We start from the raw sequence: 16,477 nt of genomic DNA, 5'->3' as shown, positions 1-16,477 counted from the left end.
AAGCGACGATAACCAGCAAAGGGCGTGATGGTCTGTTACGACCGAGAAATGCCGCCCATACAAGTAGGGTCGAAATTTTTGCACAGCCCAGACAACGGCAAGGCACTCTTTTTCTGTTATGGTATAGTTCTTTTCAGCAGGGGACAAAGTGCGGCTCGCGTAGGCGACAACACGTTCCGAGGAAGCATCGGTACGTTGGAGAAGGACAGCACCAAGACCATGCCCACTGGCGTCGGTATGAAGAATGGTGGGGGCGGCCTCGTCAAAATGACATAGTATAGGTCCAGAGGTGAGTGCTTCTTTTAGGGTTTTGAAAGCTGTTTCACAGTCTTCAGTCCAGAGAAATGAGGTCCCGGATGAGAGCAGCTTGTTAAGTGGAGAAGCTATTGTTGCAAAATTACGAATGAATCGTCGAAAGTAGGAAGCCAATCCGAGAAAACTGCGGAGTTCTTTTTGACTAAGAGGCCGGGAAAAATTAAGAACTGCATTGATCTTATCAGGGTCGGGACGGATTCCGTCCTTGCTCACAATATTTATTAGAAATTTGCGAACGCATGCGTGAAGTCAAAATTGAGCGTGGTAAAAACCTAGACGAATGGAACCTAAATGGGGGCACACTCGCGCCCAAATCAACAATCGTTTCCTGGCGCACCCTTGGTGTCGGAGAACTTAATTGCAAAAGTCGTTGCAATTTATGATGAGTTCTTTCTGAATGTTGACATAGGAGAGCTTCTCCCTTTTCGGAGGTCTAATGGCAATTTTTTTGCTTCTGCACGAAGGAATAGATTTAAGAAACCACCTTAAGGACCGACCTCTGTCCCTTGCAGACATTTCAATCCTTTTAGCAACGCCCTCTCCTAAACTGCGAGGGTAAAAGTGAAAGGTGGAGAGGATATGAGAAAGGAGAAAATCAGAAAAAGTGGAAGCACGAGCTGCACGGCACCTTTAGCGGGTGTCGCTGTTGAATAATAGCCTACGAAAAACAGCGTAACTGTGTTTCGCGCTACAGTTACTATGTAAACAAGTAACAGTGTTACAGTTGCAAGTTTCTCTAACCTGAGAGTAACCAGTTAGAGAAGTTAATAATAAAAGTAAGTAGTTATAGGTAACGCGTTAATAGCAACTAGTTACTTCCCAAGACAGCACGGGACTATATTCACCCATTTCGGAAGAGGATGACGCACACAGCCGCTTCCTTGCAGAGGTGGCTGCCACTAGTTAAAATCCGTGTCCTCATCGACTCGCTTTCGTCCTGCTGCCAGATAACTTGATTTCAAACGTGAATGCCTTCAAGTAAAATCCCAGAGGTTAAAACGGGGTCCAATGGTAAAATGAGGTTCTCTGTAACGGTTGCATCAACTAAAACTGTTTAATACCTCCTCAAAAAGAAGAAAAGGTTCATCAGCAAGCGATCAGACCTGTTAGATCGGAAATAATGGTAAAGTGGTAGTAGTACTTGAAATAGGGCAAAAGGAGGACGCGTGGTCCCAGTAGGACGCAATGGGTGGTTCGGGGAGGGCATGTGATGACTTCAAATAACGAAGTGTGAGCTGGTTCAGAGAGAGCTCATTCACGTCGCGTGTCTTCATAACAGAGACACTCACTCAACGAGTGTGTGTATTGCTGTCGGGCGCTTCCGACATTTCTCACATTGTGTAAGGTCCTCTCCCAGCAACAAAAACTGCGAGCGAAGTGCCTCTGCCCTTTTCTGAGGTGGAATAGCAGCCCGTTTTCGATTTTTTTACGCCTGCAGCTCTTCCACGCTATCAGGCGAGGCTTCACAAGTTACAGCTGCTTTTGTTCCGCATCTGCCCGTTCATATCGTTATTCTCTTTTTGTATTCCTGCTTCCATTATCTCTAAATTCTTTCTGCGCACGAGATCATCTTCAATCTTCATTCTGCGCACGAGAGGTCATTTTCGCCGGTTTTTTGTAACCCTCCAGAATCTGCCGCTCAGAGAAGTCAATCAAGTCTTCATCCGACCCCACACCCAACCGAGTATTTATGGTGCAGTGGGCACGAGTAATGTAGTTTGCATTTTATAATATTTTTTCCAGACTGAGATACAGGACAACAGAAAAGAAAAGAAGGGGGGAGGGCTGCCTTCCCCTAGGGTGGGTCAGTCCTGGGGTGCCGTCTGCAAGGAGAGGCCGAAAGTACGTGTGTTTCTGAAGTGAACTATTTAAAGGTGCACGAGCCCCTGCGGAGCTCGGGAGCGTGGCCGCACCACTTACCACACAGCTGGACTGCTCAAAGTGCCTGCAACTTTAAGGGAGCAGTAGCGAGAGGAGGAGGGATGTAAGAGTAGCGGAGCGGGGATCAGGATGCCAAGGGCACGAGGGGGTGATAGGAAAGAGGGAGATAAAGGAGGTGGAAGGCGGAGTATATACAGCGTTACGTGGCAGCGGTGGCTCTAGTCGTTAGGAGTCACCCGCAGCGAAGCACGCGCAAATGGGGCCGATTTTTTAACATAAAGCTTGTGCACGTTTTGTGTACGTGCATATTTCTACGGAATTCGCAAAATTTTCTCCTACTTGAACTAAGCGGGCTTTAAAAGACGCAGATTGGCCCTTAGCCCGACGTTGAGCTGTAAATAAATGTCTGTAGCCCACAGGGACGTCAGGCAGAAGGAAGTGTCAGAGTTCAAGCTCTCGCGTTCCCAGAGAACACGCATCCCACGCATAGGAGACCTAAATGCGTTCAAGTGTGTGGGAGCCCGAAAGGAATTGTAACCCCAGCTAATTATTTCTATTTGCAAATGCTTGTAAAGTACCAGCTAATTATTTTTTTGCAGAGTCGTTGATTACAGCGAATCTCAACCAGGGTATTATTGGAGGAACAAATTAATGTTTTTTGGGGCAACTGTGCGACAGACTGCTACGATTACCGCTTCCTCCCGCACAACTCGTTCATTTCGCTGTGCCAGAGGGCAAATCCTTCGAACAGCCACCCACCATGTCCTCTTCCCTGCGCCACCGGCCGCGGCGAATCAAAGGGTTCAGTGCAGCCTCCCACCGGGAGCACAGCTGGGTCGAGGTACGGCTCTCCATGTGGCGTGCAACTGCGTTAGTGTCCGGCGCAAAGAAAGTCAGTAATTGTGCCACTCCACCTGTTTGCGTTAAACAGGCAGCAAAGTGGAAAGCAAGTTGGCCTACGTAGGCACAGTACGGACAGTCCTGCGAATGCAGGTGTACCACGCATGTGTAACGACAGTTCTTCGTTACGGTAGAAAATGCCTAAAGACTCGGAGCGAATATGGCATAACAACGTGAGGGTTGGAGCTAGTTGGTACTCCATAGTGAAACTTTAAGCGTAACAAATTTAGACAAAAGACGAATGACACAAGGACAAGCGCTACTTCCAACTGGCGCTACTTCCCAGTTGGAAGTAGCGTTTGTCCTTGTGTCATTCGTCTTTTGTCGAAATTTGTTGCGCTTAAAGTTTCACTACGAATATGGCAGCCTCGTACATTTGCCTTTTATTCCTTCTAAAATTCCTTGTCCCCCCCAGGAATAAAGAAAAATAAAGTGGGGAACAATACCCACTCCCTGCACGGAAATTTCTGAGCAGCAAATGAAGAACGACTACCGTAATTACCCGATTCTAACGCGCACCTTTTTTCCGCAAAAATAGCCCGAAAAATCGCATGCGCGTTAGAATCGGATACGTTAACCGAAACTGCCGAAACAGCTGAAATTTCGTTCCACCCATCGCCATCGCAGTCCCATCGCAAGATCCCATCGCAATATGGGATCGAAGCTTTTAGCAGCAATTTTTCTGATCTAGGCGCCGTTCACAGAAATCCTCAAATAATTCCACTTGCGTGCTTGATAACAGCGATGGCAGCAGCGGCAACGAAGGTGCGCCGCTTCCGCGGCTTACGAGCGGCTCCCGCGCGTTCACAACGAGCGGTTGGCTGAAGCGTATGCCTCTGGAGAAGCTCGCGGGGTGGGCATGCGAGGCGAGGGCCACGATCCCATCGAACATGGTTGAACGTTCGTTCAGAAGTGTGGCATCGCGAACGCGCTTCAGCGGAAGGCGACAAGGAGCTCTCGGAGAGCGACGAGGAGTGAGATGAGTGAGATTACTTCGGGGAATAAATCGTCCGTTTCTATCGCATTCGTTTTCCTTGCTCGCAAGGTTCCTTGCGCGTTACAAACGGAGGTGCAAGTTTTTTCGGTTTTTTGCCTGGAAAATGGGGTGCGCGTTAGAATCGGGTAATTACGGCATATAAATGTGGTTCTGTGGACGTCCCGAAAATGGCAACATTCACAGGGGCCACACAATCACACAATGTAGCTTTCCGGGTGGCCATGACGCCACCAAGCCTGGCTTTTTTGTACATCTACAAGGCACGAGCGGTAGTATCCGGCAATGCCCCATGCGACTTCAACGTATTGGGTTTAAGAGCGGAGCCTACCTTTCACCCAGGGTATCTCGTCCCCGCTTCGGTACAAAGATACCAGGAGCAGCAGGCGCTGGTCTTCCTCCGGGGAGAACCTCCTGCAGTGAGCCAGTCCCGCGTCTTACAGGAACTGTGGCTCCACAATCATTCTACGGGGCATCAACTCGGCTTGCAGTTTGCCATTCAACGGGCCCGACCCATGCGAGATGCGCATCATTGCGCCCGGATGTTCGAGCAAATTCAACAAGCTTTCTATACTCATCATTTGTGAAGCGGAAGCAATATCATATTCTTAAATTCTCAATGTTCGCTGAAATAAACATCAAGCCGAGTAAAAACACTTTGCATGTGGTTTTGACTGGCTGTGATTTGATCCTCGCCATATTTATTTATTTATTTATTTATTTATTTATTTATTTATTTATTTGTGAAGTGTATTTTGTGATGTATGTGATGTAGCATGTAAGTTGTAGAATGTAGTATAGTGATGTATTCATTTTGTATCGGCTATGCATTTCTTCTTTACGCTTGACATGACAGTTGTTATGTCAGTTTTATACCCCACCCCTGTAACGGCCCAATCGGCCAACAGTACCTGGAAATAAAAATAAATAACTAAAATAAAAATATACCTTATATTTCGGCCACGGGCCAACGCCGGCAGCGCTGGCCCGTGGCCGACTGGCCTGGGGCGCTGGGTATGTTATTTTGCTAGTCGCAAATTCGAATCTCCGAGGGTACATTTTTTTTATAAGTTGATTTTTTTAATTTTCGGCCGGTGTTTTCTATACTGCGTTCACCATTTTCTGGCCGTAACGTTCACTGCTCCATGAGCGAGTTCGAAGAACGCGCGCAGATTGAGACTGACGCGCTAGCGAGTGCTCGTTGGCGTGCTGTTGCCACAAGCACCAACTGCTTTCGGGCAGTGGACACATGCTAGAATCAGCAGACTATTGGCCTGGTGCGAACACGCTTTTTACGATTCAGGCAGGATTGAGGCAAGATCCAAATATGGGTGAAACGCGCATGGCATTTGAGCATCTGCGGTAACGCGGAGGGCGTTCATCCACTGCGTAGGCCTCGGCTAGTGATTGCTACGATTCCAAGCCGTCCTGGGAGGCTTATCTTAGGCACTTTACAGGCGACATGGCAGAAGCGCGGTATGACGATTATTGAGATATCGAGAATGCCCATCCAACGGTAACGTCGGATGAGCATGTTGCTTTACAGAACCGAAACCGAAACTTGTTTGAATGCTAACCTTGGACATCGTCCAATCATGGCGAACCTCCTCCCGACGTCACAGCCGCCGTTGGTGCGGCCGCCGCAGAACGCGCATGATAGTTTTTCTTTTTTTTTGCTTTATGAAATCATTACGACTTATCAAGCGGTTAAACGATGAAAAGTGTGTTAAATTGAGCCAGTCTACACAGTGGAAGCAAAAACGGGAGCTTAAGAAATTAGCTGCAGTATCCCTTTCAACAATTGTGAAATTAGCCCATCAAGCGGTGCTGACGCGCTCCAACGTGCACGGGAACCAGGCGAAAAACGCGTTCCAATGGAGCGGCCATGACGACGGGCGTCACGTCGTTTGCCTGGCCACGACCTGCAAGGCACCGAGCTGGACGCGGCCCCTAAGTGGCAGCTGCGACCCTTCAGCAATCAACGCAAACTCGTTTCAGTGGAAAATAATTTGTGAAGCTATCAAATACACAGAACGGTAAAATTTGTAGGCCGATTTCGCAATTTGAAATTCCTCGTCTTTGTTGCTCCGCAGCTTTCATCAGCTGCTTTGTCGGGGTATGCACAGTGAACACATTTGTCAAGTCAATGGCGTTTCTTACCCCAACTTGGTCTTCCGGTCGAGGTGGTGGTGGAACCTTTCGGCGTACTGGAAGGGCGTGCGCTCTCCCTGCGCAAGCAAGCAGCGGTTTCGCGGCTTCAAATTAAGCAATAAGAACCAGGATAAACCTCTAGTGAGCGTAATAATGCCCTGACGTACATCACCTTTCTCTGGGCGTTCGTGTGTAATTTAATTGGCACCGCACTTCCCAAACAGAAGTACCTAAGTGAAATTCCGTAAGTGTCTTTCAGGTAGTAGGCGACGGAGCTCGGGTTTTTAATCATTCAAAATCTCTCAATAAACCACGCAGGAACGTAGACCCCGCTCGCATAGAAGTATTTCATCGTTGAATTAACTTGGATGCACTTTAGCGAAAACTTCAATACAATAACAAGATTATTCTCAAGCAAGAACAACGGTTACCCGTGGTTGTCGTTCGCAGCGAGACCGGTCTGGAAAAAATGAGCGTGAAGTAATCTGTTCTTGTATCACAGTACTCCTGCCGACCTTGCCACAATGCCGCTGTCCCGCAGCTATCACAGTGCCACTTCATTTCGCTCTTCCGCTTTCGACCACAAGGATCCCGTCAACTTGTAGAGGTTGTATCACTCATACGTGCGTAGCCTGAGGAATTAAGAAAAAATGAGCATTTTTAAATCCGTAGACAACAAATTTGACGTCTTGGCTTTTAGTGAGACACGGTTTACTGCCTGTCATGATGCAGTACAACTTGAGGTTATAAATGTGAATCGATGTCGCGGGACACGAGGAACGGTGGTGGTGTAGCACCTAACATCAGTAATAATGTTTGTTACCAGGTTATCCCAGAGTACACAATAATCAATAGAAGTTTCTAATGCGTTTTTGTTAAATCAACCGCGGTTGTTACAGGCTTCACCTCAGGTCTTCGTCTGGGTCGCTCCCAGAATTCATCGAGTTTGTTGATTCTTTGTTTCATTATCTGGCATCCTTAAATACTCGTGTGGTGATTTAGGGTGATTTTATTATTGACCTCTCGCACCCGTCTGAATCTGTTCATAAGTTTTTGATATTGTGACTGCTATAGTGGTTTTTTAACTTAACCGGCTCGCCTACCAGCATTACAGGCACGAGTGAAACACTCATTGACTTGTGCCGAACGAATATGAACAGAGATAACGTCCAGTCAGGGGTACTTACAAGTGATATTAGTGGCCATCTATCCATCTATTCATTTATTCAAAAGCTGCACTCGTACGCTTGTAGCCCAGATGACACACGTGTAACTTTTCGGATGATTAAGAAGAACAAAATTAAGATTTTTTGGTTAATGGCGTCCACAGTTGTCTGGGGCGAGTTCTCAAAATATAAGATTGCAATTTAGTGCACTATTCACTCATAAACAAAATAATATATGATTACTATTGCACATTCCAACGGCTACAATAGAGATGTGCAAGAAGGCAAGAACGCTATGAATAACTGGCCAGCTTCTACGAGAAACTAAAGCCGAAATAACGTTTTAAAACGCCTATACAACTACCCATATTAAAAGAATTCACAAAGGTTACAAATGAATTAAATGCAGGTAGAAATAACTCTCAAATTTCGTATATTACTAAAAAATTTGTGGGTGAATCTTTTGATCCTCGGACAAGTTGGCGAATAGTAAAAGATTTGCTTAGAAAACACGAACCAGTATCCATGTTGAAATGAAAGCAGGTGAACAAGTTCTCACTGGGAAGGCCCTTTCTAATCAATGTAACCGACATTTTTTTTTGTCCTTTGGAGCAATTGACTCAGTTACTGCTGAACAGCCTGAGAAATATATTAACTGTAACACTGTTATTTCCATTTTTCTTCGCCCAGCAACACCGACACAAATTTGTGAATTTATAAATGAGCTTAAAAATAAATGTTCCCGTAGATTTGATGACATTAAAGCAGTTACAATTAAAGCTGTAGCGAGCATTGTAGCTGATGTAGTTTATCACGTTACAAACCTTATATTATCCACTAGAATGTTCCCGGAAAAAATAAAAATAGCGAGAGCCTAAGTCTGGTCTCGTTGACGGTAATATTAATTACAGGCCGATACTCCTCTTTTACAAAATAGTAAGAACGCTAATGATTCCTGTATCACCAGTCACTTAAATAAACACCACCTTATATCAGCTAATCAGCATGGATTCCAGAAAAACAAATCGACAGCGATGGCTTTGGAGACATAAAAAGAGAGAAAATAATAAAGATTACAGAAGAAAACTTATAGATAACATAGAAAAGCAGCTATACACTATCGGTATTTGTTTAAACTTCAGTAAAGAGTTAAATTCGTTTAAACATGAGAAATTCTGTTTTAAGTTAACACATTACGGCATAACAGGTATTGCACTGTTGCTACTCAGCTATGTATTAAATCAAAAACAGTTTACGGTTCCTCATATTGTGTGCTTAGATACCTAATATGTAAAACTTGGTGTCCCACAGGGGTCAATATTAGGAGAAATATTATTCCTTTTATGCAGTAATAACTTAGTTTCTATCCCGCTAACACACGATATTGTGCTGCACACAGCTTGCACAAACGCCTTCTTTCATCGCGAACGTGCAGTCTCTTGTTTCCTTAACAAATTCATGGCTCGACAACCTATCGCGATGGCTTAGTTCCAATCAGCGTCAGTTGAACATTAATAAAGCGAGGCATATAGTTTTCTGTTCTGTTAACAGAGCTGTTGTTCTTGCTTATAGACTTACCTTTAAATTTGTACTGCTGGAATGACTTTCGGAACACAAGTTTCTACGTGTAACATTTCTTCAGAACTTTCGTTCGGGACGTCATACTTGTTCTATAAAACGTAACATGGCGCAGCGCGTTGTTATGCTGCGTAAATTTACAGCTCTGTTGCCGACGAGAATTAATAGTCAACTTTATTTTGCGTGTGCACAGTCACGGCTACAACAGTGTTTACTTGTACGGGAAGTTGCGTCAAAATGGTCCATGGAAGGCTTGCATCGCATGCAAAAGAGTGGTCTGCAGTTCATCCATAATCTATCAAACTATACCAATACACTTTCATATTTTCAACAAGATTGCATACTTGATGTTCAGACTTCGTATAATCAACGAGTGGCTGAAACGATTTTTGTGGAATTCACAGCTGACCCTAAGCTTTTTCTTTTTAACTAAATCAATTAACACAGAAACGACGTATATTATCCCGTTTAAAAAATTATAAAAATGCCAAGTATAAGTAGAATAGCCTGAGCAGCCATTTTATTTTCTTTGACATGATTGAACAAACTTCATCGCAAGCCACTTTTAGACGGAAAACGACCGTATTTTCTTCGTGGAGTGTCACATTTCTTTGTATTTTCGTGTGATTTTTTGTAGATGTTTAGAGATTTTGATTTTCCTTGCAAAATCGGAGGGATTGGACGATAATATTACATTAGTTTTATTTTATAATATTATTTATTATTTAGTTCACCAATATACGCGTATTTATGTTCTGTTATATATTTTTTTAGTATGCATTGTTTATATCCTGTTTCGTTGCGCTAAAAGTGTGCATGTATTTATTTGTGTATGTATTGACACATGCATAGTTTGCATTTTCTTCTATTCCTGTCGCTGGGGCTGGGGGCCTAGTCGGGCGACTATTACAGTGGCATTTTTGCCTCAGCACCATGGCAATTTGCCTGTCAAAAGTTCAATACTAAAAAAATTGGCTCCAATCAACGCTGTGGAGGGGGTTGGATAGCAAAGCTGTAAACGACACCCACAATAATTGCCCATGCGACGTCACTTAAATTTTCACACGTGGCTCTGCAAAGAGTGAAACCAGGGATTCTGCCAGCGGTTACCTGGAATTCGCGGGGCGGCGTTCCGAACACAGCAGTGCCGGCCACGGCCGGGCTAGAGCTGTGGACGCCGCCGCCGTAGCCCGGCCGTGCGTATACGCAGAAAGAAATCGAAGAGGAGCGTCGTTCGAAAGGTGACACAGCGGAACCTAGCCATCCTGATGTACTTGCTTGGGGCTACACCACCGCGCGACACAAGCGCAGACACCAAAACATTTCGTCATGTGAGCGTAGTGATTCCCATTTATACCGATTTAAACTAGTTAGTTTATTTCATTTCATTTCATTCATTTCGCCCTTAAGGGCCCGAAGGCACTACATAAGGAAGTTTGAATATTGCGAGGAAGCTGAGGAGACTTTAATAATCACTATTTATCAACCAGTTGCTCCTTTTGCCTGCTGTAATAGCTCTTGAAACACAACTGAATTGGCGTTCACCAATTCAGAAAACGGAGCCCCATTCATGGCAAGCAGTGCGCGAACGGTAGCGTTTCTCTAGCGGCCAGATGTCTGTATGTGGTCTCTGTGTTTTGTTTTCACGTCCTGCAAACCAATATTTACGTATCTCTGGCGTACGACCACTTAATTCCGTCGGGTCCCGGTTACTCAGGAAGTGCTGTCGAACAAGTTAATGAAGTCGTGCGAAGGAAGCGCAAAATAGTCGCGAAGCTGCGCCAAAACAGGCCCAAATCAACCATCGCTAAAGCAGACGACAAAGCCAACGGAATGGGTTCCGCCGACGCGCCCGCCGGGGTGAGCAGGCTCCGGCGCGCTGGGAGCGCTGGGTACTAGCGCCTATTCGCCTCGCCATCTACACTGCGCTCCGTGAGTGAAAATCGCTTTCCCCCTCCACGGCCGCTTCGGGAGTTTCTTGTCGTGCACGCCACGACGAAACCGTTGGCTGGTGGAAGTAGAAAGCTTGGCTTTAAAAGAAAATGTTGGGGGCAATTCTTCATAGTTTTATTGACGCTGAATTTGAAGAAAAAAAAAGTGTAAATACACCCAAACTACCTTTTCTTGCCTACGCAAACACGCACTTCCCGGAGGGGTGGTCAGTGCCCTGGCTGCCTTTCGCGATTGGCCGGTGGTAGATGACGTCATATTCGGAAGTGTCGGCGATGGGGTGACCGCTCGGCCTGACCGTTCTGATACGAGGAGAAAATCTTCTGGTAAATGGAAGGCGAACACAATTTTTCCTTAGAATAGGAGAGCCTGTGGGAAGCATAAACGCAACAAGTTCCCTCGCGACGAGACTTAGCAAGGGTGTTCCCCCCAACGACTCATGGCTGACTTCGGTTTCTTGTGCAGACATGGGATCGTCGCTGACTACCAGCGCTAAGCACAGTTCCTAAAACAATTTTTCGACGCACCATCATCCCCTTTCACGCATGTCTAACTGTTTTTACATTCGGGCAGGCGGTAACAAGCTGTTTGCAGCCGCCTGCGTCGATTTATGTGGGCAGGCATGCAGGAGCGATGCCGCCGGCCGCCGCGTCGTGCGGAGGTGGTGGTGCCGTGTCGCTCCGTGGCGGCGGTCAGCGTAGCGAACTTCTTGGCATTGCTCTACATACGCAGTTTTAGAAAAAGAGAACTGAGCGTTGGGGGCCCACAAAAGGTTAGGGGAACCCAAACGCAACACGCTTGTGCGCGATGAATTATCGAAGAGCGTCTTTTACAACAGCTCGGATGTTGGGAACTTCATCCCTAGCATCGAGGCCGATATTTGGTCGCTGCTATCTCTACAACTGCGAGTGGTAATCATTAACGCAGTTTTGTAGCGGAAGCTACACTGGCCGAGGTTGAGCAGTTTCGTGTGGACCTTGAAAGGCCGTGCTGCGCAAGCGCGAGGAGCATTGGATTGGATTATATTGGATTTGAAATCCAATCCAATTGGAGTACGGGTATGCACATTCACCGGTCTGCGCATTCCCGAGGAGTGACATCATAGCTGTGCGCCTCCGTTGCGCAGTAGCCAAGTCTTACGCTGCGTCGGAGCCGCTTGATAGCCGTTTCGCGTGGCTCCTGGAGAGCCGTGCTGCTTATGCGCGAGGAGCAGTGACTGAACTGGACCGGAATGGATTGGATTGCTGAACCTTGGCTCACTGTCACAACCACCTTTGCCCGCTCGCGCAAACAACGAGGCGCGACAGCAGTTATTTATATTTGCAGCGTGGCCGGCCCGTGCGTGTGCACGGCTGCCGACGTTGCTGGAGTCACAGGGGTGCACGAGTACGTTTTAAACTAAATATTTTAGTGCACGCACAAGACGAGATTACATGGGGACAGACAACGCTTGACAAAAAAAAGACAACAGAAAAAAAAACCTTTACGCAGGCTTCGGCTTTGTGCGCGCAGGCACTATTGAACCTATCACCATCACAACGGTCATATCACCAATGCGTGCACACGCCCTGCCCTCCATCCAATCCTCCAGTCCCAACCCTTGCACTCATAAACCGACAACCGGCGATGGACGTGTGCATAGGCGCGAAATAGGCGCATAGAGCCCCAAAAAAAAAACACACGGAAATTTCACTCCCTTTCTCAAATATTGACAATGCCGTTGGGCAGCGACTTGCACTACGCGCAGCAATTTAGGAGGTCACGGGCTAGAACTAAAGGTACGGGTGTGGGCCAAAATTTAAAAAGAAAAGTTCTGTAAGTTCCGTCAGGATATTGCGTGCTGTATTTTAGAATTGATGACCTCTGAGACGACTCCGTAAGCATTTTCTTTTTTTTGGAAAAACGTCCTCGTTGCAAAAACAAAAAACAGCGTTGATGTCAGAATGTTTCCGCTGCTGTCCCAACTAGCTGTGTCATACCCCAAAAAATTGTCACTGGTCCCAGCTAGTGCATGGTTAAACTCCCAGCTGGAACCAGCCGGGACTAGCCAGGACCAGCTGGGCCCAGCTGGGAAATTAACCATGCACCAGCTGGGACTAGCTTGGAATACTTCTCCCCCCGCCAGTTTGAAATGGGACAGTTGAACGACCTTTTAGTGAAGTAACTTTAACCGAAAACTGACTGGCGGAACAGAATGACCCGAGACATCGGAGAACATTCGTCATGTAAAGTTTGGAGTGACGAGAAACGACAAGTGTTGTACGGGCTTCACACCATCCGACATCTTTTTGTAGCGGTTCAACACTACGGTCCATAATGTACTCAAGTGCAGTTTTTTATGCTCCGAATTAAAGATGTTTTGTTATATAACTCGCACTCATTCTGTAAATATATACAACTATTGGCAGAAGACATCCAAAAAGACATTTTAAATGAATTGTGCGAACTTTTCTGGTTTGGCTATTTCGGCTATTTCTGTGGGTCGACATTGGGCTATTTTTGGGATTTGTGGCTAAAATTTGGTGGGTTTCTTTGAGAGAACCGGTATCCCTGTTAAGATGCGTCGTAGTAGGCAGTCTAGTTTTGCTTTGTCGGAGGCAGTGAGTATGAGTACGGGTTGTAGAACGTAAATCGAGAGAGCAGGATAGGAGGAACGAAGAAGTTGTAAACGTTCGCGTTCGGAACTGCCGTGACGCCGTGTGCTGATGCTTAGACCGCCACCGGCGAAAATGAGCTGCTTTGATTTCCAACAGCTCCGCTAACCGTCAGCGCTTTAACAAAACTCTGGGAGGAGGTCATTACTAAAGCAAAGATTTATTTTGAAACGTGAACACCCATAGTACTCGCGGCGGGTGTTTCGGGTGTCACAAATCAGCCCGCCGCCATACTCCTCGGCTGTGCGGCGAAGAATCCACTACGTGCGTCTTTCGAGACTCACGCTTGCAACCGACGATTCCAACAAGCGGCGACAGGTCTGAATCTCTGGCGCCTTGCTATCGGCGTGATTCAAACCGGCGTTTGCAGACGAGGGGCAGGCTTCCACTTGGCCGAAGGACGCAGAAGCGGAGACCCCCTCTCTCGGACTCCGCGTGCGCCACTACTACCGACCGCTCACCAACTCTGGAAGGAGTGTTGTGTGTGTCTGTGACGTTCGTGTCGTGTGCACAATCTAGAGGGACCGCTGGCGCTTTGGGTATAAATAAGACCCCCCTAGCGCTGTAGTTCATTCCTGTTAGAGCAGTGAATCAATGCTGTCACCCTGCTCGAGTCCTGTACTGTAACCTCGACCGTCGGGGAATTGTTCTTTGGCTTCGGCTCATCTCCCGATATATGAAGTAAACAAGTTACGTTTGCCTACGGCTTCTGGTCTTCTTCGAGGCAGTAACATTGGCTGGCCGCTCTCTTCACCACGCTACCACGCCCATGTCGGAGGCGACGGAGCTCGGCTCGGGTCGGCCTTCCCGGATGCAACACAGGACTCCTTGAGCGCATGTAAGCCAAAGTCGCTTGAACAAAGTTCTGGAAGGTGGTGTTTACTTCAACATTGATTTTTTAACAGTGGAGCTATTTAGCAAATTGTTCGATATTGGTGTCCGCACTTAAAATACCAAGAAAATGCCGAGCGCACGTGAGCGTGTGCCTCGCGGCGACCGCCCGGCAGTTAAAACATCAAGAAAATGCCTAGCACTCGTGTGTGCGTCCCACGCGGGACCTCCCAGCGTCCCCGGCGCACGCTTGTCAAGCCAAACATACCCGCTTAGCAAGATTGGGCAAGGTTAGCAAAAAAAAATAAAGCCGTTCTACGCAATGTGAAAGCTGTCGGAAGTGCAGAGCAGTGATTAGCCATAATGGGGTGTACCGCCGTTATCCGCTTACTGTTACCACCCCATGCAATTCAAATTCCCCGCCTTCGCAGTGCTCGCACGCCCCCTGCCTGAAACTGCGCCAGCGGGAGTTCTGTTCCCTTTGTGTTTTTCACCCCGCACGTGCCGGCGTTGCACTGCCCAATTTTGCGCTTACTATCGTAAAAACCAACAAAACCAACCCAACGGGCGTCCTCAACTAAAGGAACACCGGCGCTGCCGGTTAATTACGTATATTTTCCCTCAAATGTGCCTATAGTTTTCTTTGCGCTAAACAACGGAAAGATGTATGACAAGCGCCAGCGTTTCACGAGTTTTCGGACGCTTATGACTACAAAGGGTCTCCCAGCTATCATGCACCAAGATTTAAAAAAGAGCAATGGCGTTACTCGAAGCAAACCTAGCCCATAATGTTTGCAGTACTGTGGAGAAGCGGACAGTATTTTTTTCGTTAATGAGAATTAATTAATATTTGTAATTAATTATATAACTCCAAATTAATGTCCTAATCACTAAAGTGTCAATGAGGCACTTGTAGGTACCCATGAGGGGCATCTAACTGCGGTATTTTCAGCGACGAACTAATTGCGTACTCATTTATTCTAACTGATAAAGAAAACCCGCGAAATACGGAAAATACCACGTGACGGCGTTCCCGCGCGCATCGTAAAGCAGCGCCCCAAACAAGTTGATTGAAAGCAACTGCTTCACCTGTCCCCCGCCCGAAGAGGCAGCGCATCACCTTGATAATGGCCTGCATTGAATGAGCAGCAGCAGCAGCAAGTTTCGCGGAACGCGTGTGGCATGGAGTTTCTCACGATATACACTGTAGCGGCATCTGGCGCTAGAGTCTATGCGGCTCGGGCCTTACGCTGCTCACAGCAAGGTCGTCTGTGTCGCCATGGGCCGTCTTTATACATTGCCCTCGCCTAAGTTTCATCAGTGGCTTGGATTGAAACGTTTTTGTGATCTTAAATTAAAACAAAGTGCCACAAAACGCGAAGAACAGTGTGAAATTATGTCAGTGGAAAATAAAAACAGCTGTTTTAAAACTAAGGAAAAAGGAAGTAAACCGTATTTTTGCCGGAACGGTTGTGCCTGCTATTTTTCAGGTCAAGGTTGTAGTTACGAACAATGTTAATATTTGGGGCGGAAACTCATTATAAACTATGATTTTATTAATTTTACCATTATTTCAAATAATAAGTTGTTTGAAGAGTTTGGAAAGTTTTTTGAGCGTGCATATAAAAACATTGCCTTCGTGTGAACCGGTGCACCGACCGTCAGCTAGTTTAGCAAGAAAAAGAAAACATGGCGTTAAACAGTCCTGGACAATGAAAAGATAGGACGCATGCAAGCGCCCTTATCTGCCGTACCTTGTCTTCGTCGAAGTACGTTTTGTTTCTTCTTTTCGTCGGCTAGAAATTTCGCGGCGGCATATTACCCGCTCAGTCATGCGTCCTTCGACTGCGGCACGAGCAACGTCAGGTGCGATCACGCACTGCCTGCTGTTTCACCGAACAAGGCTAACACAGGACAGGGAGGATTTCGGCTTCCTTGTAGCTCGTAATTAAACGTGTTAATGCATAGTGAAGAAAGCAAATCCCAAAAACCGCTTAAGAATCTAACTTCCTGTTAGATCCTGTTAGAAACTAACTGCCATGCCAAAAAGGGTCTTC

The 16,477-nt window shown here is 46.6% G+C and overlaps 1 protein-coding gene across 4 annotated transcripts in view; it reads right to left on the bottom strand.

Moving 5' to 3' along the window:
- The window catches only part of LOC144151967 (snRNA-activating protein complex subunit 4-like), a 288,952-nt gene that overhangs the window by 141,725 nt on the left and 130,750 nt on the right, over nucleotides 1–16,477 (bottom strand). For all 4 annotated transcript variants that reach the window (XR_013319020.1, XM_077683153.1, XM_077683152.1 and 1 more), the window contains exons 10-12: nucleotides 6,251–6,318; nucleotides 4,422–4,504; nucleotides 2,956–3,062 (exon numbers count right to left, since the gene is read on the bottom strand). Coding sequence is in view for 3 of the 4 variants with exons in the window: in XM_077683153.1 (XP_077539279.1) it covers nucleotides 2,956–3,062; nucleotides 4,422–4,504; nucleotides 6,251–6,318 (258 nt within the window). In the remaining variant the exon portion in view is untranslated. The remainder of the gene's footprint in view (nucleotides 1–2,955; nucleotides 3,063–4,421; nucleotides 4,505–6,250; nucleotides 6,319–16,477) is intronic.

This window comes from Haemaphysalis longicornis, unplaced genomic scaffold (assembly GCF_048455015.1).
Source record: "Haemaphysalis longicornis isolate Haplotype H1 unplaced genomic scaffold, Haemaphysalis longicornis Haplotype H1 scaffold_9, whole genome shotgun sequence".
Lineage (NCBI taxonomy): Eukaryota > Metazoa > Arthropoda > Arachnida > Ixodida > Ixodidae > Haemaphysalis > Haemaphysalis longicornis.
The sequence above is the reverse complement of the archived record's forward strand: the minus strand, read 5'-3'. Positions and strand labels throughout refer to the sequence as shown.